This window comes from Antennarius striatus, chromosome 23 (assembly GCF_040054535.1).
Source record: "Antennarius striatus isolate MH-2024 chromosome 23, ASM4005453v1, whole genome shotgun sequence".
Taxonomy (NCBI): Eukaryota; Metazoa; Chordata; class Actinopteri; order Lophiiformes; family Antennariidae; genus Antennarius; species Antennarius striatus.
The window spans coordinates 6,557,373-6,582,618 of record NC_090798.1 but is presented as its reverse complement, the minus strand read 5'-3'; the positions used below and the strand labels follow the sequence as shown (position 1 = coordinate 6,582,618).

Genomic DNA, 25,246 nt, shown 5'->3' with positions numbered 1-25,246 from the left:
CCAATACCTCTCAACTGAGCACATAGAGAACACTGTTTCCCATATTTGCACTGATCACAGGTCCTAAGTTGTAGAACCCTCAAACATGAGCAAGGAATAAAAAAAAGCCAGTGGTGTAAAGAATAGAAAATTAAGTCTTCACAATTAGTATTTTTTTTATTGTAGAGCTGCTCTTTTAGATTTTGGTGTTTGATTTAGTGATAGATCATTCAGTCATTCATTCCTATTCTATAAACACTTACAATGAGTGGGTTGGTGGTGGGGGCTGGAGCCTATCCCACTTGACTTTGGACAGGAGGTGAAATACACCCTGGACAAGTTGCCACTTAATCGGAGGTCCACCCAGACAAGCTTATAGTTGATTTAGTCACAATTCACCTCTTCTGCTTACTTTTTAGTGGTAGCAGGAAGCCGGGAAACATGGAGGAAACCCTGACATATTGTGGATATCAACTCAGGACCTTCTTGCTGTGGGGCCAGAATGCTAACTGCTGTGCCGCCGCGCCACAGACACTAAATCCATTTATGAATACGGAAGCAAACAAGACTCCAGCAGCTACTCTGTCAGAATGGGAAAGCATAGAAGGGAGACCTAAAGGCACGGAGGTCTATCATGCTGAACTAAATCTTCACACTGAGTCCTGCAGGGAAACTTAGTGCATGTTGTTCAACACCAGCTGTTGTACACAGCAGGTGAAATGTAGGTATGCATCACCTTTAGTCCCCATATCGTATCCAGTATGTGCAAGCATGGAAATGCAATTTGAATACCTCTTGGAATATTCTCCTCCAGTATTAATGGTGACTATAAAATACAGAGGCTGCAGAATACAAACACACTGAATAGTTATAGTCCAAAAAGTTATGAGGCATCACGGACAGATGGACAGAGGGCAGCAGGTTGAGCATTTGCTTGGACCCACATCCTTCTGAGTACCAACTTTTTTTTTTATTGTAGACGGACACATTAATTTAAGCATAATTGTATTAGGGGAAAATAATCAGATAAAAAACAGGGATGAATTCTTACAATAGTGTCAGCAAATGCAATAATCTCAGTTGATGTGCTTTTGTCATGCATTTGCAAGGATTTCTCAAAGCTCTAGGGGCCCTCCGGAAAAGACTTTTCTAGCTTTACCAACCATAAATATTATGGACAAAGAAGACTGATTTAAGATTAAAGATTAAAACTTGAAAAATGGTACTAAAACATCTCAGGTTGCTCTGTCAGGGGAGGGGGGGTAGATGGGACTGAACCTGAAAGTGACATAACTTCAACCTAGTTGTACATTGTGAGTCATCCAAATAATGAAAGAAGGCATTGACAAATAATTAAATGTGATAAAATAAAGTGAAAAATACTCGATAAATGTTGCCGTCCAGCATTAGAATAGAATTTTTTGGAATTATTGAAATAAAAGTGTCATTAATTCAGAAAAACAGGCCATAATTTTTATTTTTTTTCATGAAAACCTTTTTCAGAATTTTCTAATTGCTTCAACTGAGAAAAAAAACAACATTTCAATGAAAAAAAATAATTCAGGTTTGGCTTGAATTAACAATGAATACTTTCAATTCAGAAAATGGGGTGAATATATAATTTTAAACTGGTAGAAATGTGTTAGGTTTACACATAAACCCATTGTGGAGCAGTTGAGGAAGAGAGAATTATCAAAGGGCCATGGAAATCCAATAAGATAAGAGTTTCTGGCTCCAGTAGCAGCGCAAGAGGCCAGAAATCTCAGCGTCTGATGAGGTGATAACTTCACAGTCATTTTGTGTAATGAAGTGATAAAAACTGTGCTCATTTCACTGTTGAAGTTGTCTCTGCTTCAGAACAATGGCTTCTGCAGCTCTCCATGTTTCTCTGTGAGATGCGTTCCATCACACTGACAAAGCCTTTGGGGTTATTGATTTACTTAAGTCATGAAAGAGGGACACATGTGAAGGACCATGGTCAGCTGAGAGACAGATGTGGGCTCACCAAAAAGGTCATTTGATTTAGGTCTGTGATAAATGTATTTCCTGGGTTCCCTCTTATCTAAGCTTTCTCATTATTTCATCCTTATTTATTAAGGTCAATGAGATAGCATCTTGCTGAGCTTGAAATTATCTATGAGAGGAGGGAGTGGGGTGGTTTTCAATGATTTTGAAGGGTACACACTGAAGAGATAACCAATTTTTCTCTTTGCTGTAAAATTACATAGAAGGGCTTGGCTGATGTGGAGATTTAAAGCATGAACGGACACACAAGGCTCTGACAGTTCATGTAGCTCTCTACTGTATTTGACACGTTATTTTTTAAAACACAACACCAGACAATTAGCTCTACTTCCTTTATATTTCTCTTATTTTTACCCTTTGTACTTTTGCATAAATGAAATTAGCCGGCGAGCCAAGACAGACCAGAACAGTCAGTGCACCAAAGACATCTTCATAAACTACAATTTGAGCTTTTAGCAACCACAACCACAAAGTCTAAACAGAGATCTGAACATGTTAATGGTTTTTTAAGGTGGTGTGACTTGCAGTATGGTGACATGACAGTAATCTTACTTGAGTATCTTGAGGGGAATGGACGTGTCTTTGATGGCAACAATAACTCCACCGTGATCCAGATACAGTATGTGATGCTCTTCCTCAAAAACCTTGAAAAAAGTGACAAAGATGTTGTTAAACTAACAATCACAATAGTTGAAATCATACGGTAGAGTGCAGGTTGAAACAAAAGTCAATTGGACAGATTCTGGAGAAGTCTTTATATTTCGATTGACCAGAAAAGGGGGACGGAGTACAGAGAGACATAATTTACCTGTCTCCATGTCTTCCCACAGTCTGATGTAATGTACATCTCTTCCTTATATTCCACGAGCTTGGAGCCAAGGTTACCTGATGGAAAAATAAGGAATTGAAAATTTAATCAGGTGGGGAGGCTCATAAGAGGCATCCAACAACAGAGTAATGGGAAAACACAGTAAGAATAGACGTGAGGAGACTAAGCAGTGAATAACCCAGAGGAGGCCGCAGAGGTCGAGGATGTCTCTATGAGACGTTATATCTCCTTAATTTTCATTTGAATATCTATCCAAACTGGACAGCATCCTGGAACATTTTATGACATATCATAGAGTTTTTGCTTTTTTCCAATAACATGATGTCACCATTTAAACAGAAGAACTATAATTTGTGAGTTAATTTGACAGAAGAAACAGAGCACAAATTGTAGTGTCTCATCTAACCCTAGAAAGCCTCAAAAAGGATGGTTACCTCATTCCAAATCAATTCATTTATGTCAATTGCTCACGTAATTTCAAATGGACAGTGGAAGTAGAGATTCCCAGGATGCACGTTGCTTTTTAAGGGAAGGAGACAGTGTTCTGATTGTTCAAATTCACAATATGAAAAAAAAAACACTCCCGGGATTAAGTAAAAGCCCAATTACATGCCAATGTTCGAGATAACTTTACAAGTAACGAGGTATTCAGTGAGCCACACTGGTTAAGGTTCAGTGGAATCCTGGTTTGACATGATGTGAACATGAAGCGGTATAGTTTTCACTCCCCTTTTGCTGCCAAAGCCCATCTCAGGTTAAATGGAGGCGTGACCTTTTGTAATGAGGCCGCATTGACAGTTTGCATATAATGGTGGGAGGTGCTCTGCAGGCTGCAGACACACACAGAAACATGAAACACACACACTTCCACAGTGAAGCATATGGATAGCAAAACACCAGTATTTAAAGAGCTGCTTGGTGGCAGTGTCTTTTATAGCTTCCAATCAGTGACATTAAAAAAAAAAAACCTACCTACCTGCCTGCCTACCTACCTATCTACCTACCTATCAGGATATCTGATAGAAACTATTAATAATCTCTCTCTGCTTTCATTACAATCAACACATCTTCTTGCACAAGTTAACCTAACCTGAAATATATATCAAGCATTTCCCAAGACAAACTTTCAAAGTTTGTCTGAGGTTTAATACCACAGCTGAAACCATTAAAGAAAAATTCATTCCTTTATCTTCACAAAATGTACATTTTTAGTCACTTTTATTATCTTCTCTCTGAGCAGAACTGGGGGTTATCATGTGATGACTTAAATGACCATTCAGTTCACTCTGCCTCTATGAACTATAAAGCACTGTAGCTGTTTTAAAGCTCACTTGAAAATTCTAGGATTTCTAGCAATGGATTTGCAGCAGCTCACAACACCACCGATCCTTGGAGCCAAAATACTTGAAAAACTTTTCTGAACCCATTCTTTGTTTTTTCTCCTGTGGGCTACTACAGAAACATGGCAGTGGAACATGATGGAAAAAATACACACCGTAGGCTGGAAAGGATGAATTTTAAGGATATTAAAATGGGAATAGAATTGCAAACTAACTGTATTCCACTCTGTCAAGCATTTTCTTTGGAGACTCACCAGCACCCATGATGAGACCAGGAGCCGAGTCTTTGGTATGGACCGTCCCAGACACGTAAGGGTTGTCCGCCCAGCGCAGGTGGAGGTGGAGGTGACAGTCCGGCTACAGAACAAATAAAATCAGTTTGAGTACCTCAACCAGTCCCGGTTACTCAGACTTAAATGATGACAACAGCCTCTGTCAGACTGAGCTTTACGGCTTTCTTCTCCTTTTTGTGAGAGGACTGATGTATCAAGAGGCTGTGAGATCTCATCCATCTCATCTGTCAGCATCTTGATATCCTGGAAGCTTGTCAGCTTCTAAGATTTTCATCTTAAAGGTTACACTGAGAATTTTATCACATGAAAAGGTCCAAATAACATTTCAAATAAACTGACAATTTGAAGTCATTTCAAATGTTCATTCAAGATGACATGTCCCTTTCAAAACATTTCTTGATGGACTGCAGATTTTTTTTAATCAAATGTGTTTTTTTCGTACACATTTTTGATACATTTTCTGCTTTGCTGTTGGAATATTTTGCAAGAATTGTGCTATTGTGTCATATTTCTTGTGTTTATTTCCATAGTGATTCTCAAGGGGAATTCTAAACACCTGTTTTGCTTTTCTGATTCATACAGGATGGGGCAGTTCTTTTTCTCCAACAGTGAATCAAAAGCAGACTATATCCATTAATCATCCAGCCAGTCATGATAAACTGCTTTTGTGCATGCAAGAGGTCATTACTCCAAGCCTGTCTCTGTCAGGCTGTAATGTTGACAGCATCTGCCTCATACGGTGACACATTAGATAATACATCTAATATCTGGGTTCAGCTTAGTGACTTGTGCTGCCGTTAAGATGATACGTGTGATGCCCGGGTTTAAAACACAGCTGTTTCTCTAAACAACTGATGTACAGGTAAGAACACAGGAGAGCTGATTTCCTTCGTAAGGTTGTTATTGTGATGTATAGATGAGGTGAGAGTGAAAACAAGGTCAGTTTTGGAGTAAACAGTCACACTCCCGTGACTGTATGTGCGTGTGTGTGTGTGTGTGTGTGTGTGTTCATTTCTGTGTGTAAACAAGTCTAAGCCTTATATCTGAGACTCCCTTCAAACTTGTCAGACGACTAGAGTGATGGTTCGAATAAAGGATCGACCAGGTGCTCTATATGGATATCAGTCTGTAAGGGACTCATTGCTCTTGGCTTCAAGCTCTGCCATAGAAACTTTGACAAGTTTAATGAAAGAGTCCCACAAACACTCTGCAAAGTAGGAAAGTCATTCTTTAACTTTTGTTTTGCATTTGTTTTGCACTTTTTCTGAATTTTAGTTCAGTGTAGCAGACGCTAGATTTTTTGGAGTGCAAAAACAGTGGAAGTCATCGAAGCACTGTGATCAGATTGACAAACACTTCGGATATCCAACAAGTTCTTGATTCTGTACACATGGTCACTGTTATTTATTGGAAGATGATATTAACATTTGAAAACAGGAAAAAAACAGACTCATTTAAAAAGCTGCCCATTCAATGGATAATACAGATGAGACGGCACGGAAAACAAAAGAAAGAAAAGGGATTTCCTTTTGGGTCAGCCTACCGCTTTGCAGGTGATTGGTTTGCCATTCAGGTCAGTGGTAGGTGGTGCCAAGTATTCCCAATCCCGTCCTTTGTTATAGGTGATGAGAGTTGTCACTTTTCCCTCAATCTTCTGATTGGCCAGGAAGACTCCTTTGACTCCACGCACCTGGGGAAACCAGGTGGATACAACAGCAACTGAATGGTTAACCAAGACTCATATTTACTATAGATTTAAAGAAACCTAGATCATGTTTGGTGGAAGTTACAGAATAACCTTAACTAAAAACTTCCTATCGGTTTGTCCCGTTAGGGTATGTGTGTTTATTTCTCATGTGGACACGCGATTAACTGGCATCTTAGTGTAGTGCCCCACATCTTTCGCCTGCAACCAGCTGGGATGGGCTCCAGCTGAACCGTGACCTGCAAGGTGGATAAGAAGCTATAGAGGAGAAGATCGTGAATATCTTGTCTACAAGAAGATGGATGAATGGATGGATGGAAGTTCCACACCTGATACTTACACATATTCATCAGAGTAATTATGCTTATATTAAATATCATTGTATCAAGTTATGACAAAATTCTTCAAAGAAGTTTTGAGGTTTACTTTGAAACACCCACTCCCACCAATTAGTTTATTTTCAGAGAATGTATTTTTATTTCTTTAATAACACTTCAAAACCATTCAAAAATATCATCACATGAAAACAAACTTTGAGATCTCTCTCAAGAAAATGACAAAAACAATGAGTCTGAACTGAGTTTGAACATGGTCCTTCTGAGCCTCTGTAAAAAAAACCCAGTGCAAAAGTACAGACCAGGCAACACTGATCAAAAAGTCACTGAGACTTGGCCACCATGCAAGCATGATATCAAATAAGGCTAAAGCAATAAACGACCAGGGTTTGAAATTTTCTTTTGTCAGAAGAAGAATGTATTTCTCCCTAAAATGTTCCATGTTCCCATTTAATTCAAAAACAAGGGAAATTGTGGTGAAGGTATGTCCAGAGTCGGCACATAAAAACTGCTGAAACTGGATTGCAAGTTAAGCTATTCAGCAACAAGCTCATTATCCAACATAAGAGAGTCTGCTTGTTGACTGTCAGCAGCATGTAACTTAAAATGCTGACAGAAAACGACTGACACAGAAATTACAAGTCTGTGAAAGTTTAATTTGCTGAAATCAATACGCACTGCACAGTTTTAGTGGCTGCGAGGTTGAGAGCTGCAAGCTCTGTAGCTGAAACATTAAACAGCAAGACTATAGCAGAGGTGGTCAGAGATATGTTTCCACAGAGCCGGGCAGCTCCACCAGCTGCCTTTCCTCTGTTATACAGCACAGATGTTTACAGAGTAAAAAAAGGTATAGTAATTGTATAAATCAGAGTAGATAAGGCCGCTTGTATTCTCTCTGGACTGGAGGTTTTGCTCCCTGTGCCTCCAGTCTTTATTCACCATGTGTGTTTTGCTTTTTTCTCTCTCTCTCTCTCTCTCTCTCTCTATCTACATCCTGTGATGAGAGTCCAACTCGAAGCGAGGGATGAGACAGGAGCAGAAAATGAATTCTGCTGTGAGGCCTTTGCCTCCATGGTCCACCGCGTGTTCTTTTTCCTCCTACATTTCTCTCCTCCTTCCTCTTCTATGCTTCTGTTCTCTGTGACATTTATCCACAGACCTTACAGAAATACAAGAGAAACAACAGCTAAACCACACAGGATAAAAAAAGAAAAGAAAAGGTCAGCACTCGACTTCTGAGATGAGGCTTGGCCACCGCAACACGTCTGAGACTTAACTAGGACTCAAGCAACACTCTGCGTTTGTTCGAATAATTTTCTTTTCTTTAAAGTCTTTCCAAAATCAGGAACATAAGAGGAAAAGTGTGTGGACACTGGCAATATTTTTAAACTCAAGATTTAAATTAAGTAATAAAGCTACACATTATGTTTAAAAAAAAACCACCACTAGCCTTCGCCTTCGTTCCATCCAACATAAGTAAGGTTGCATTAGTTATGCTGAACACATCATAACACTAAAATATGAATAAAAAGGCTTAGCGGCCAAATGTTGGATAAATCATTAGGAGAATAAATGAAGTGAATACATCTGGTTAGAAATGCTTCATTGTGTTGATTGGCTAGCAGGAAATAAACACTTCATAGTGGATGAAGCTTATAATTTATTTCAACTCAAACTGAAGTACAGTGTGCCTGCCTGCATTCGCGCATAAACGGTCGCGACTTTACCTCATCCTGGATTTTTGGTAGGCAGTCACGTGATACTGTACGAGCATTCTATTGGCTGATGGTATCCGGAAGTGCGATACATTACGTGAGTCTCGGACTTCAGTGGGACACAAAAGTGTTTTAAACAGTCGATAAGAGTGTGGGAAAAGGTAATACAGAGAGAAGGTGGTTTAATATCAGTACGGGGAGGGTTCATAAACGCTTAAATTATCATAAATAATAAGAGAAATAATTTGTTGTTCTATCGTGGAATTCGTTAATTGCGTGTGGTTAACCTTGAGGAACGAAGGTGCACTGCACTGTACCATCCACCGTCCATGGTAATCAAATAAGTTCCCACTCCACCAAAACACCTTACCTCAAGTATGTCAATGAGGACGTTTTCTTCTGGCTGCTTGGTGCTGCGGACATTTTCAAGAACAATGGAGTAGAAGACACCCTGGGGGTCCGACTGGTACAGGTTATATGTGTCTGACTGGTACCACTCCTGGAGGGCCAGGAAGACCTGGTTCTCATCTGTGCTCACTATCTGAACATCCTGGAGACAGTGATGGAAGATGCAAAGAGGGGAGAGAAGGTGGAGATAAGGTCAAAAAGATGTTGTTTTTTTTCTGAGACGCGAAGCAAAATCTAATGAAAGTGAAAAAGAGAAAAAAAAGACTTGAAAATTTTCACACAGTTCAATAGAAAAGGGTGAACAGGTTGAGAAAGATATTTGTAGGAGAAAATATGAAGAAGACAGAAGAAAATACTGAAAAGCAGCAAGTGATGGCAGGTCAAACAGCAGAAAGAACAAATAAAGCAATATACCGGTAGTCTGATTTACAACTTTGACATTTATAAGTGCCAGCCAAAGAACATAATCCAATATACACAAAGCTACAGAGTCAGAAACAAACTGAGGGAGATATGGGACCACTTTATCAATCCAAAACTGTTTTTGGCAGCTTTGAAAACATGCTAGGTGTTCTTGTCAAAGCTTGTGAGCCTTTAATGCAAATGGCCTCATGATTCATGAAAGACTGTAGCAATGGCACATAGAGCGAATCAGCACTTTCTGTTAGTGATTAAATTAACATAACATTTAGAAGTAAAGATAAAGCCTTCAGAGCTTACGAGAAAGTACCCAAGATGATGTGTCTCTAATCATTTGCACTCCTCCGTCTTGCTTAGAATAAAACGCTATGGCTCAATTACCCTTGGATTTATGGTTGCGGCTATGGCTAATGAGTACTGAAAGCTGTGCACGCTTAATAAATGGCCTGTTAGAGTCAGTCATATAGCTGTATATGTGATGCCCTACACTTAAGGTGTGTTCCTCACTTTTGGCAATATCTCACAATTTTCAGCTTTTTGAGAAAACAAAGGAACTGAATCTGACAAAAGCCAGCAATGAGGGAATCATTTTAATTGATTCAATTACAGTATAACTTCAACTACTTAAGAATAGAAAAAGGGAATGGGTACAGTTGACGGAGCACACATTGAATGTTCTTCTAAAATTGTCTTCAATCATCCCGGTTGTTAACCAACCACATAGCAATCTGGAAGAAAGCCTCAGAATCCATCTATAGTGAGAACGAGAGTGAGCATGTACGGAAAATGCTGCTTTATTAAACCAAGATTTTGAATTTATATACTTCTGTTTCAGTCTTCCAACTTCCTCTCTATAGCTGGAAATACAGTCTTGCCCACCGCCTGCTGGCATTGAGAGCTATGTCCTCCCCCGCAAGCACAGAATAGATGTTAATAAGCCTCAGAGCTATGCTCAAATCTACAGTTTAAGGCAATGTTGGGTAATGAAGAAACTATGTCCACTACTTTGTGCATGTCACATAGGAACTAACTAATCAATTCATCAACCATCTTATCCAGCAGACAACAAAGTAATCAGAAAACTAGATGATCAAAAAGTGAAACTTTTACCGTATAAATCAATAACAAAAAATGTCTATTATAACTCAAATCAGCCTCTTCATCCCACTGAAAGCACTGCACGAAAGTAAAGCTTACATTAAATTCATTCATTTTCCGGGCCACTTCTTCCCCTTTAGAGGGTCACAGGGGTTTCTCTTCCAGCAGACTTACAGGCCCGAGGCAGGGAGACGCTCCAGACGCACTGCAAGTGCATCGTGGAGCCACAAGACAGACGAAAAACCACGCATGCACAATGCTTTTCAAGGAGCCTTCTTTAAGATATACAGCATCAACTATGACTGTACTTTTCTAGAATTTATTTTATGTGATATGATTGTATAATGATTAGTAACACTTTTGCATATTTTGCAGAAGTAGCAGAAACAGTTTTCATCACGTCCATCTGGTATTGGGAAGAATCTTCAATGGGTGCATGAGTCTGGAAACAGCAAAATTGTTCTGAAGGATGAAAATCAATACAGATTATTAGAAACTTTAAAACTTGTAAGAGTATACGGTAGGTTTGCAATCACACAGTTTAAAATGTGACACCATCATCAACTAATCCATTCTATTTTGAACTGGATCCAAGTTCAGCTTCAGTAGGTTAACACATTGGTGTAAGAATCAAATACACAGCATCAAGGATATACTTCAGACTGTCACTATTCTCTCCTCCATTACTGGAGTTAGTGGTATTTGAACTGAACTTTCACATTTCACCAAAGCTAAAGGAACCAAACGTAGCATGATAAGGTCAAGAGGAAAGAAAAGCTACCATGGCATGCCAAACTGTATGTTTGGGAAATGCCACCTCCTCAGCTGCAAGTGCATTGTTTCATACTTGAAACACGGATCAGTGTATTGGTGACACATGACTGAGTGCCCTCTGAACGAAACAACGTCCATCTATTTTTTTCTAATCGTAGACAAAGACCACTGCTGGGTGTGAAATTTCAAAGATCTTGGAGGTTGTAGAGGCTGCACAAAACACACCCACCTATATAAAACTTCTTTTGATTCACAATCTGCAAAGGCCGAGGCAGAAAGAAATGAGTTAGTGAAGGCTGAAGCCCAACTCGTGCATGAAGGAAGTTGGTTAAAAAGATACTGGAGTTACTCAAGGCAATAGCAAACCACAAAAAGGATTTAAAGTACCAGCTGTAAATAAAGTAACAAAAAATCCACAAGTAGAATGAAACAGTATGAGGAACTGCCACTGAGAGGAGTGAAGGAGTGAAGGTGAAGGTAGTGTGATAACAAAAAGCTGCATTCCTTATGTTTTCATCCTGTTTTATTCTCGATTCTAATACATGTGATGGATGCTGCTGTCTTTATGTGTGATTTTAAGCGAGACAACTCAAAATATTTCTACAGATTTCAATTAAATGTTGTGAAAGGTGAGTGCTACGGATGGGTGCAGTTGACGAGTTTATATGGATCCAGGAATGCTTCTCAACTTTTATGATCAATCAACCATGGGGGAGATATGAGTTCCACGACAAACGTCTAGAATTTTTGCGAGTCACTGATGACAATATCAAATCTGTTGAAATATGGCCTGACTTCCATCCATCTTCCAGCGCTTATCCGTGGACTGACTTACGAGACATTTTATACATCAACTTAGCAGTGAATCAAGGATCGATATTGTGTTTGTGATAATGTAAATTATAACTTCTTTGTGTTCATTTCTTTGTATTCAAGTCTGAAAACAACAACAACTTGTATACATAAATCTTGCAATGTGACACTACAACCACAGCAGGAGTTAAATACAGGCACACACAAACACACACACTAACCAGGACCTGATGAAGTAATTGCACGGGCCTTTATCTTCTCCGACTGGGCTGTCTTCAGGCAAGCCAGTGTGTTAATGGCTTCCTTTCTCCTACGTGGATGTGGCCTTGCAGTGATTTGTGGTCTCTGTGGTTTCCTATTTGAAATTTTTATTCCCAATAATTGGTGACAACACACAGAACATAACATTGCTCTCATAAACTAACGACTTCTGGGACTTTCTAGCGTCGGTTTCTCTTCAAATTAAAAAAAAAAAATCGTTAATGACTGTCACCTCTTTAGCCTTATTTTCTTCCCTGGAGGTTGCTCCTGCACACCTCTTAACCCTGAGTATTGTAACAGCACATTGTTTTTCTGTATTTCCCTGCCAGAGTACCCAAGTGAGACCAACAGACTTGACTTTAATCTACTTTGTGGAATGTCACCAATTGCTCTGGTGCTTAAATATCCAGCACCATGGCTGCTAGGCAGAGAAATTTCTCCAGAAACCACACCACATAAAACCCCCTGTATCACCCTGGCATGCACGCAAACTGGGTTCAGCAGACAGGGTACACATGATTAATGGACAAGCAGGTCTGCCTCTTGAGCCACAGCTGCCACAGTCCAAGTCAATTAATTTCATTGTCTATGGAGACACATATTATACAATAGCTTTGACCCATTAAGTTTTCCTCGAGGCAGTGTGACTGCCAAAGTGTTATGGTTACCACTGTTATTTTGTTTAATTAAATTAGCTTGCTATCAGATATGCTGATCTGGGATAAACAAGAGTCATTGCACTAATGCATATAAAAGGACTATGATCCTCCTAATGAGATTTTTCTAGCTTTTAGTCAAGCCAAGACAATGGCTCAAGTAATGGCAATAATAGCCTGTCAATCAAATGAGTCAAAAGTAAATCAAACAAAAAGAGAAAAAACACTTCCATCCGGCTCCAGTCTGTCCACCTTCCAAAGACATTGCCTCACAAAAACAGCATTAGGTAGGCAAAATCATTTTCTTATCATCATATCATCAGTCTATCAAATTTATCTGTTTCTATGTTTCAGCATCACCATGTCCTCCTTTTTGGTGGTACAGTTTATATGTTGATGAAATTAAATTGTATTCATATAGAAAATGGCTTGATAAACCTAAGTGATCACAATGTTTTATAATAGCAAAGTGCTCTGATCAAAAGCTGTAAATGCATAGCATTTACTCCCCCGTGTACAACAGTGCAGCTGTTCCTAATGTGCCTCTGTGTACATTTAATGGTGTGACAAGCTTCAAACAGAAAACTGAAATATTGTGCAATTTACATGATTAAGATGCACCTTAAATGTAAGTGTTTTTTCTTGGCTACCATGACATAAATTTGCTATCAGTGATCCTGATCACAGCTCAAGGCCTCATTCATTTCCAGGCAGTCAGACAATGTACGTAACAGTGTACCGAATACCCTGGAGCCTGGATTTTATTTCCAATTCATTTAACCCAAATGGATTAATTCAAGAACCTTGAATCCACAACTCATGGAAGCTTTCAGAACAATCTTGCAAGAATTCCATCATTTCTGGTCCACTTGTCTTAAACGTTTGGCTGAATTTAACAACTCCATACTGGTGAGAAATTGCTGCTCTTCTTCTTGCAACACTACTGAGATTTGGTTCAGGGTGGTGTGAAGAGTGTCTTGCTCATTTCATTTAAAAAAAAAAAAATTGACAACATTTGATGCCAAATTTCCCCTGGCAGTCAGCTGCGACATAATTGCCTCTTCACTGTGCTCCTTTAAGCAGCGTTGAGTTCATTTCCTTTCATACTCTAACATATCTCATTAATCATTTAAATCCTCATCGTGCCTCTCAGTCATTCCTCACACTGAATTCCGTCACAAGGACTTTGATAAAGTTAGACCATACAGTTTACCTTTTAGAAAGTCTTCACTGACTTCTGGCTCCATTCACCTTCTGTTAATATCTCATTAAGATAACATCAGTCCTCTTCGTAATTGCTGGCGTATTTCCAATTTGTCTTCAGGCCACTGAAGAATCAGGCGCTAGAAGTCTTACAAAAATATTGGTTCTTCATTCATTTACACGGATGTGTGCTCATAAATACCGATTATGTACTTGTATGTTCTGGTTCTGTACTTACATCCGCTACTTCTCTACTCGTATGTACTGGTTTTGATACTCATGTGTACTTGTTCTTCGCACACACACCTCTCAGTCAGTGTCTGAAATAGGTTGCACCTTCTGAAGGCTACTCGGCTGAGCAATGCAAGATGAGCCGTTCATATGCTAATACAATGCTACAACAGTTACATAACCCCGTATGTATGTAGGCTAACGGATACTTCTTGTACATTCAGAATTCATGGGAGACTATGGAATTTGGCTTTAAGTCACTGCAGCAGTTTGACATAAAATTTCACTGTGTATTAAAGGCCTACAACTCAGTCTCAAAATGAGATGCCTGTGAAATATGTAAAATATAAATGAAACAGAATGAGATCAATTCTTCATCATTTTGGTATGCATTTAATTTGAACAGTTGAAAGACAACACAATGTTTGTAATGTTTTATCATTTTTAATGATTTGGAATATATGTTTATTATGAGTTTTATAATGGTAACAAGAAAAGGCTGGAAAATTTGCAGAATAATCTAAAAGCCCTGTCTGGGCCTTTTCATAGATGAAACGGTGGTAATATTATTGATAGAATCAGCTGTTCACAAATGTAGGTAAAGAACTGTTCACCATCATGTTCAGATCATGTAGTCTTCTACAAAACCCTGAGAATTAAAAAATATTTTCTCGGTGGTATTTCATTTCTCCTCGCCAATAACACTCACCATCACTGGATTGAATCACGGCACACAATTGCAGAATGTTTCTGTTGATTAAAACTATTAAAATTCAGCAAAACCAAAACTGCACATCTTTCAAATGTGATGCAGCATAAGCTGGACAAAATATCTGCAGTAGATCAAAAAAGAAAAGGAAAAAATTTCAACATAAAATAAAGATACCTCCATCTCCCATCTGACAGAAATACCATGAATGGAAATTCAAAGTGAAAGTCTGAAAGTAAGAAATATTGAATACTATTTGAGATCTTGAGCAAAGGAGAAAATATGTTTTTGGACATTGAAATATTCATGGACACAGCACATTTGTGGTTTGTATTTATGGAATACAACTATTAAAGTTGGGCACAAACTTCCTCTGAGATAGATAAGAAGAGACATGATGGGAATGGAGCAAAAAGGGAGAATTATTACCTGTGATTTCACAGCCCAGCACGCTTTATGCCTGCGTACATGCATCAGTAAGTGTGTGTGTGTGTGTGTGTGTGTGTGTGTGTGTTTGTGTGTGTGTGTGTGCATATGGTTAATCCATAACCTGGGTCAGGTCTCGGAGGACACAGCCAAACTGCTCTGTCTGATGGCCTTTGCATTTTTCATCCTCCAACCTTTCAATTATTCACAGTGGAAAAACATGGACACACACACACACACACACACACACACACACACACACACACACACACACACACACACACACACACACACACACACACACAGATTGCTCTGTTTTATCATTCCAGATCTTTCTTTTACTTCCTCTTTCGTGTCCCCTGTCCCTCCGTGTCACTCGACCTAAAAGCTTCTCTACATGTGACCTATCTGCTCACCAAAGTAAGAGGACACATGTAGAGAAACTAGGGCATGCCTTGAAATGCGCACACACACACACACACACACACACACACACACACACACACACACACACATACAGAATCTGATTTATCCACCGCCTATCCGTCACACCGAGCCCAATTGATCCTTATCATCCCCAGGAAACAGTGTGCGTGTGTGTGTATGTGTGTGTGTGCGCGCGCATGTGTGTAATTCAATCCTCTTCACCCTCCTTGAGGATCACTGAGTACTGTGGCTGCAGCAGTCAAGCAATTGAGACTCAAGATCTCTTTAAGTGGAGGGCTTGAGTTGTAATTCTATACATTTCCTGGCAAAAAAGATTCTCTCTAGGAAACGTGTGTGTGTGTGTGTGTGTGTGTGTGTGTGTGTGTGTGTGTGTGTGTGTGTGTGTGTGTGTGTGTGTGTGTGTGTGTGTGTGTGTGTGTGTGTGTGTGTTTTGGTCAAAAACAAATTCTACCCAGTCTCAGACACAGAGTCAATGGCAGTGATTGCCTTATAGGTTTTCATTTCTTAGTTTAAGGTTGAAAAATACATGAGACGTGTCTCCAGGCTCTGGTCTCAATCAGCACGGTTCAATAGCACTCAGGCTGGTGTCGCGCTAAAACAGTCCCCTGTGCTACCTAACCAGACAGCTAGGGTTCCTTTTTTTTGCACTACAGAGGAGCGCATGTGTTGTCTTTGTCCCTGTTTGTGACACGGGTTGCGATTGGATCAATGCTTAGAGGTGAATATTTAATGGGAACTATTGTGTATCAGGCCAGTACAAACACTGATTTGGGCACAGCTTCTGTTCTGACATTTGACACCTACTAAGAAGGATCTCAGGTAAGACGATAGAGGGTGGAAAAAAGTCCTTTCTATTGCACCTGTTGGCTTATTGGGAATCATTTGAAGGGAGTTAAATTGGAAAAGAAGAAATGAAGCTTTGTGAAATATCAGTAAGAAAGACTATTCGTTACAGAACAACATCACTGTCTTATTCTCCTTTAATACAATCACAACCTGTCTGTTCATCCTTTAGCCAATCACCTGTAAGCTGTCAAAATAAATTAAAGTAAACAGGATCTCTCTCTACTGACATTCAGCTGTTTTCTTTTTGAATAACTCAAATATGTACAAACCTCATTCATCCCTTCAATACCTCCGCCCTGGACACTTGACCATCTCCGATCAAATGATCCAATCAGGACATTTCTTTTTTTATCCAATCATTGAGGTCTGCATCACTACCAAAGTTCACTTTGAAATGATATCAGAAGTGAAAGGAGTGTGATCCTTGTTGTGTTTTACCTTTGGCAAGGAGTACTTGGGAAACCTCATCTGGACAAACTCATTGCGCCGATAGGACACATAGTGCTTGGTGCGATTTCCAGTAGTTACCTGGGAAATGAACAGAAAATTAAGTAAATCACAGTCAACTCAGCAATCCAACAACCTTCACAAAATTAACAGTCAACACCAATTAACAGTCGTGTTTTCAGTGGGAATTGTGTCTTTTCTATAGATCCCTAAAACACACATGGCCAAGAGACAACAAATTTTATAATTACATCAGAATCTGGGTACATTTTCCAGATATTGGCTTTTCTGTTTACCTTGCGCTTTCATTGTTTTGCAATCTCATTGGTTTTGCATTTCTGCTCTCCAGAGCAAAACTACATGACTTTTTAAAGCAGTGGCAATTGAGTGTCTGACCCCTTTAAAAAATCATGTGTTTACAGGTGTTTTATGAATGACTAGTCGAGATGGAACCTTTATAAACACACTGACTCCTGTTTATTTTCTTGTAAGTCATTCCTTCTTTTTTCGTAGCTACTCTGTGATTAGATTATCAAAGGAAGATCAGTAGCACAGATCAATGCACATCCTCAAGCACACACAGACTGTATGTCATGAATTTCTCAACTACACTTTATTATTTTTTCCACAGTCATATTGAATAATACATCTGTTTGCACTTCATGGCACAGAATGAATGCATAATGAAAAATTGCAGATGTGTCTCTTTCAGCCCTTTTGTTCTCTTCATTTCAAAAAACACAATATAAACAAATATCTGTATCTGTTACAGTATGTTGCGGAGAGAAACATCGCAGTATACAGCTTGCTTTAACACCTCCATTACATCTGAACTGAGTGGAATTCAAATAACATCTAGATGCCAGACATGTATGAGTGTCTTTGTTTTGCAAAATGCATTTTAAAGCATGGGAATTTAAATATTTTATTTTATTCATTTGAATAAAATACAAGTGGAGGAGGTATTTCAGCATTCACAATCGTCCTGTGGTTTAGTTAAAATGCAAAGTTCACCATCTGCTGTTGGTGCCTCGCACAGTGCTGAAAAGTAACTGCACCACCTAGACCTTGTCACTCACCTCACAAAGCAGGACCTGTGGGGAAAGGTTTGAATCAGGCGGCACCCTCTGCTGATACCTGAAATCTTACCAGGCAAAGAGCCAGAATACCCAATTAACTGAGGATACGTTCAGCAGAGAAAGCTGGATGAAAGAGGTGAGCTGGTGACAATAACCTTAAGTGGACTCATATCCCAAGAGATGGGATCAGGTGCCATCATAGCATTGCTAGGAAACTTCATCCCTGTTAATGTTTAGCACTTCAATTTTCAACCGACTGTTATCGAATTCTAATGGACAGCTGTGATTTCTTTTCTCTATCTTCGATATCTGAGCCTCTATATTCATAACTGTGATTACAACCATTCTTTATGATTGAAATTATTTTTTTAAATGCTAAATGGAGAATAAAAAGCATTGGAATAATGTAACCCTTTTTTAAAAAAATTTTTAAAGCAAGGCTGCCTGAAAGAAGAGAAAAGCTGTGATTTCAGATGCAGTGGATTTTTAAAGAAATGACATCTTCTCTCTGAATCTGTGTATTCCTGAAAAGCTTCAACATCTGATAAGGACTCCAGTGGCTGCATCACTGGCAAGTCTGTGTAATTCAGTGTATTCCCTGTCATGGTTGTAGGTATGTTTTTTTTATAGTGAGCATAGATATCAAAGGTTTTGTTTTGTTTTTTCAAAGAAAGGACAGGAAAAGAAATACTTGCATACAAGAAGTAACTTCTATACTCTAAACATAACATGGAGCTATTGGGCTCCAATATTAAAATGGAGCTTCCTTCAATTTCAATATCAGAGACAAAAACTAAAATTTCTAGAGCAACGATAATGAGACCCAATATCTCTGCCGAGGCCTAACACTTTGACATTTCCCTCCACAAACTTATATGGAAATCAGTCATATAGATTTTGCAAAATTAGGGAAATGTTGAAAGACATCTCTCAAAAGAAAGTGGAAACTTCCTGTAGACACACCAGAATTTCTAGAAGTTCTATTCCGGTCCCTGTCCATGCAGAAGCATATGCATCATCCAAACTACAATAGATATGGATGAAAATGTATCCTGTTTGACAGAGAAAATCAAATGTCTTTTTCTGGCCAATCCCTGTGAAAGTGGTACTTTTATTCAGCTTTCTGCACATTTGTTCCTACAATGTCAGTGGGTTTGTATAACTGGGAATACTGGGAGGATGATGGAACCGTCTACTGTTAATGAGGATTTAAATACGTGTATTCAGAAAAAAAACACATGGGTACACACATCCATATACATGTATATGTAGATATTCACATCCACGGGAGTGTTCTGTCCCGGTTGAGGAAACGCTCTGCTGTAGCAGCTCATGTATATTCCGTTGTCATCGCATGCAAATGGAATTCAGCTCTCGATCTCCTCAGACCATACAGTGCTGTACAGCATGGCGAGTCAATTATAGACAAGGCGAGATTAATTTTTCCACAACGTTCAGAATAGCAATTCTCTTTCCATTTCCAGCAAGATGGTACAGTATTTTATCTGAACAGCAGAGTTTATCAGCAGCCACGACTGCATCCTCGACTGTCAGTGCAAACACAAACACGACTGCAGATAAACTGACGGATAACACGACATCTGAACTGTGGTAGAACACGGGGGGGGTGTGTGTGTGTTAGGGTTCAGGTTTTATATATCTATATACAGTGTATATATATATATATATATATATATATATATATATATATATATATATATACACACACCCACACACACACACACACACGCACACTAGCGGGAACCTGTGGAAAATTCCACGATAAAACAATAATATTAGAATTCGTTTGTCTTCTTTTTTTTCTTCGCTGTCACAAGAAAACAAAACCGCTGTGTCCGATGAAGCCGTGACGCCCGTGTATGTGGGATGGCGGACAAATGCGAAAACGAAGTCCGCTTTGGCGTTATGGTCTGATCGTCCGGGTAGACGCCGGCTTTGTGAGTTTGGTCCTGGAGAGTAAAGCCTCAGGGTTCCCCACACGACAACGTGAGGTCTGTCACAATCAAAGAATATAAACTGCTATGTTTGACAAAGCCAAAACGGCTCCGTAAGTGAGAATAAGGCTGCTAGCCCTAACCCTAAGACGCCGGAAGCGTGACAGCGTGAGGTTTTCAAGTGAGCGTATTCAAATACAGTGATACCTCTAATTACGAATGTCTCTACTTACGAAATCTTCTACTTACGAAATTTATCAGCAGAAAAATATTACCTCTACTTACGAAAGAAATTTCGACTTACGCAATGTAAAAACAGTATCGGCTGATACTCGAATAAAAACACAGTATCAGCTGATACTTGAATCTCCCACAGGTTCCTGAATGCAACATTCTCATGGCTGCTCTGCCATTGGCTATTACCTATCACGTATCTTCCTGGCATCCCATTGGCTAAGAGGTATGCCACTCCACCTCTGTGTGGAGCTAGAACGGTGCTTATGGAGTGTCTCAGCATTCGACACTCGACCCGTGAGGTAGTCTGATAGTTTTGCGCAAATATAATAACTTTTTGAGTACGTATTCACTATGGACCCCAAGAAAGTGACGGAGAAAAGAGGAAAAGAAAAAACAAAGAAAAGAGTTTTTTTGTCCGTACAAACAAAGCAAGAGATAATAGAAAAGCATGAGAAGGGGATGCGTTTGGTTGATCTCGCCAAAGAATATGGCCAAAAATCTCCAATCGATACGTTATTAAAACAAAAGGAAGTTTAAGGAGTTTAAGGCATTGCGTGGGTGGTTGGAGAAGTTCAAAAGCAGGACTGGAGTTCACTCTGTTGTTCGGCATCGTGAGATCGGAGCGTATGAACCAAAGAGGGCAAAAAACAATGAGGACAGCTGTTAAAAGGTAAATGACGTCATTATTATTCTTTACTCTATTCTTTGTTTTTTACGTTATGCACAACTCTCATTTATTGTGTAAGAATCTAATCGTAACATGTATTTGTTACATGTTTTGATGCATTTTTATGCTTTATAAAACATTTATGTCAGAATTTTTCTGGGTTTGGAACGGATTAGGGCATTTGCATGGAGAACGTGTCTCTACTTACGTAATTTTCTAATTACATAATTTCTTCCGGAACCAATTAATTGCGTAAGTAGAGGTACCACTGTATATAGGTGGGGATATCATATTGGCTACATTGCAGTTCTTTTTACAAGCAGCTGCTTAATGAAATAGACATTATAGACATCTCTACATTCTTCCATGAATGGCCTTTTCTCCTCCTCGTACCTTGACGAATATGTAGTCATCCTGCACCAGAAGAGAGTTGTGGTCGATCTTTCCGAGAAACTGAGCTGTGACCATTTTGTCCGAACAGTTCTGGATGAGACACGTGACGTACAGGTAACCTAAACAGGAACAGAAGACAAGGTTAGTCAGAGGGAAATGTTCAATTATTCTGGGTTGTAAATTATCTTACTCTATGTGGACACAGAAAAATGAAGTAAGTATTAGAGGAACATTTCATTTACATTAGATCTACATTTGGGATCATAAAACCCACATACAGACGAACCGATAAAATGAGGAGAAAGGGAGGGAAAGGAAAAATATGAGCGTAGAGAAAGTAGGAAAATTGAGCCATCTTTCCCAAACTCTATAAGATATGACAGAATCCCTGTAGAAAAATGTTCTAGCATCCAAGTAGCCTGGAGGAATTATCCTCATAGAGACACATTGAGATGTTAGCGCCTGTTGCAGCACTTACCCAGGATTGAATTTCAACCAGATGCTGCATCAGCAACATCAGCGGCTGAAATTCAGCCATTATTCTCCCAGAGGTTACAAGTCGACGAGAGAGAAAACGCTCACTCATACCATCCTGCACATGTGAAGCCATTTGTACAGGAGTGAGCTGCTGCAGCAGACATGTCCAACCAAAGACGGCGTTTGGTATGACAGCCTTCATTTGCAGTTACTGCACATGTACCTTAAACTCCAACTACATATACAGACACAGTCAATCTCTTTAGGGGATTAGACTTCAATATTTACATATTTAATATTTACTTTAGAGATATAAAGGACTGGTTGGTTGTGTAAAGCTTACATTTCAGGCACCAGTCGATGGTACTGTTGTTAATAGAGTGCTAAAATCAAATGGTTTACCCTGCGTTCAAATGTGAATTTTGGCCTTATGATGAACTTCACACCCTACTCACAAGACACCTAAAAGTGAGAGCCAAAGGGAACAGTGAGGAAAATACCACTATAAAATATATGAGGGTAAATATGTTGTGAACTCTAGTTCACACAGTAAAAACAAAGCTCATCATTAGAGTTTGCCTTCTTTGCTGCATTGACCAACATGGTGACATCGGAAATCAATGTAATTTGGAAAAAGAAAAATAGATCACTCTTCAGCCCACTCTTCATCTATATCTATACTGAGTAATCTATCACTTCTACATACTGTAAATGATGATATTTTAAGGTATTTTATTCAGTGTCAAGGTGGATTTCAATTATACCCAGATTAGTTACACACCGTATCAGTACATGTGTGCTTTTAACGTGAAATGTAAAAAAAATGAAAGGAGTTTGTTTTTATGCTCTGCAGGTGACCAAAAATTTGCTCTAGACTGGAGGGACTTCTGATATTATTTTACTATATGCCTTGGCTACAACTTAATAAACTCACTGATAAACATGCTTTTATCAGGCCAGCACCCTATTAATGACAACCTTCCAGTCCAGAGGCCTCTGCTGTCAAACCAATGCTGTCTTTATACGGTATAGTGTATTCAAATGACAACCTAACTCAGAGAACACAATGCCGTTCACTTTACATTATTGATTCAATCCCTCTCATTGTCTGTTTAGTTGTTCCATTGTATTTTTTCGAGGTGCCTGACCTAACAAATGAACTGATTTATTGAAAACCCTAAACATTTAATCAAAGCATCATATGAATGAAGAATGAATGAAGAAAGTAATTTCTTTAGGTTAAACGTTCATCTGCAGCTAGCGGCGCGCACGCACGCACGCACGCACGCACGCACGCACGCACGCACACACACACACACACACACACATACACACACACACTCCTTGCCAGCATCCCTGTACACATGGCTCATTTATCAATGCGCCACCAGGTTCTCTGGAGTCCTGTTCCTCTTGTCAACCAGTAGTCCTGGGCTCGACTCCCCTAGCATGGACTGGGCATGGGTTTGTGCCTCTGCAGGCTCCCGGGACGGTGTGTCCTTCTGTGTAGCATGTCATCGTTTAACCTTGGAGATCCCATGTGTGATGAGAGGGGCACATGACGAACAGATTGGTTTGGCATGCCTGATCGCTCCAACTAGCTTGGCTATTTATCTATATGTGCACGGTCGCAAGAAGACCAAAAGGAAGGAGACAGAAAGACAGAGGAGGGGCACCATGTGGCGCTGTCTAGCCCCAAGAAGCAGTCTCATCGCCTGGGCAGCTGGCCCAGGCAGACAGCCTCTCCTGATCGCCCTCCACAAACACAGACAGTATTGTTTCAGGCTGACAGCTTTCACATTGCAGCCAGCGTCTTACTGTGTGTGGGTTAAAAGACACGAACAGTGAGGAGCTTTATGCTGAAATAAAGAGTGGCACTGCAAAGAGAAAAAGCAGACCCTTCATGTCGTGACTTCCTGACTGCCAGCTCAGGATTATTAGGGGTAGGGGTTCATGGGCCAGGACACCAACTAAATCGAAATCTATTAGTTGACACTGATTATCAACCCACGTAATCTTAAATACGCACCACATCTATTACCCTCCTAGCCTTTGATGTGACACTAACTACTAAACTGTCCATCTGTCACTCAGCTTATATTGAAAATCAAGATTCCAAGGTTTTGTCCTGAATGTCCCCCAACACCTCTCCTTAATTCATCTATGAATTCTGCATTGACACTCCACCTCACCCTCCACCCATCTTTACATTAAACATAGAGGGCACTCACTCGTCTCCTATATTGCTTCATTTATAGTGCAGGCTATGTGCAGACTACTGATGCCGCGATAAGGACAGGGTACATTCACCCCTTCTTTAAGGAGTGACACACCCGATCCCCAATCAGCTTTGATGACTGAAGAGTAGCATAATGAATTACCTTTAATTACTTCTGAGTTCTGGTACGATGTCATTAGCACTGATTTTGTTGGCATGCACTTAGATAAAGTCTAAATCCTGTGTCAAATGTTCTTTTTAGGTCTTATGTTTAGCCAACATCTTCCTGTTTTCAAGAGGTTTTCAAGACTCTGGCAAAGTCACCCTCAGCCCTCAATATTAAAGCGTTATGTCTATGACCTGATTTCTGATTAAAGTAGTTCTTAGCTGTCGATGTCAACCTTGATCTGGTTCACACCTGATCAGCTGACAAAGAGAGAGTCCTTGTTACTTTACATCCATGGGAGGAAGTGGGACAAAGTCGTGGACCGTTTAGAGCGAATGAAAAATTCTGCCGTCACAAAGCTGATCAGCTTTGGTGCTGAAAGTGGATCAAGACCAGTAATGTACTTTGTGAGGTCCAAGTAACTTTTGCTTTATTGATTTGTCAAACAACATACAGTCACAACAGTCTCATGAATAACAGTATAAATATATCACTCTACCTCCACTCGCATCTTGCATTTCCATATGAACCAGATCAGGGTCCACATCCACACCAGACACTGACCTGGTACAAAGAAGAAAAGGACATAAATAAGTAGATTTTTGAACACTGACAAAATATTTGACAGAAGACAAAAACAACACCAAGACACAATTACATAGTGAACAACGCATTTTTTAAATAATCAATGTCAACAGTCACATTTTTCAATTCATTGTTAAAGGAATTTTGTTCAGAAAAATTTCAGGATTTACATCCCATAATAATGTTCAAGCAGGAGGTAGTGTGGCCTGGTGGATGGAAACATCTTTCATCTTCTACACTAAAATCCAGCCAACCTTGTCTTATATGCCTAAACTAAACTTTGTCCTGCGTTCGTTCTTTCCCTGAAGCAAGCTGACACACACACCACTGTTCCCTTGCTCTGTGTGTCTGTCAGTGAGCAGTAAACCAAGCAGTACATCTGATTAGAACTGCTTGGTGCAGTCTGTAAAATTTCCCCAGACTCGTAAAGATAGAGTGGAGATTTAAAACCCTGTTAGTTTGCCTATAAAGAGACTTTATGAGCAATTAGGAGGGCATCGAAGGAGGAA

At 39.6% G+C, this 25,246-nt stretch overlaps 1 protein-coding gene across 4 annotated transcripts in view; it reads right to left on the bottom strand.

The window, feature by feature from the left end:
* The window catches only part of sorcs2 (sortilin-related VPS10 domain containing receptor 2), a 267,219-nt gene that overhangs the window by 16,692 nt on the left and 225,281 nt on the right, over positions 1 to 25,246 (bottom strand). For all 4 annotated transcript variants that reach the window (XM_068308719.1, XM_068308720.1, XM_068308721.1 and 1 more), the window contains exons 6-13: positions 24,652 to 24,716; positions 21,292 to 21,410; positions 16,952 to 17,041; positions 8,592 to 8,771; positions 6,010 to 6,156; positions 4,428 to 4,530; positions 2,813 to 2,889; positions 2,557 to 2,648 (exon numbers count right to left, since the gene is read on the bottom strand). In XM_068308719.1, coding sequence (XP_068164820.1) covers positions 2,557 to 2,648; positions 2,813 to 2,889; positions 4,428 to 4,530; positions 6,010 to 6,156; positions 8,592 to 8,771; positions 16,952 to 17,041; positions 21,292 to 21,410; positions 24,652 to 24,716 — 873 coding nt within the window. The remainder of the gene's footprint in view (positions 1 to 2,556; positions 2,649 to 2,812; positions 2,890 to 4,427; positions 4,531 to 6,009; positions 6,157 to 8,591; positions 8,772 to 16,951; positions 17,042 to 21,291; positions 21,411 to 24,651; positions 24,717 to 25,246) is intronic.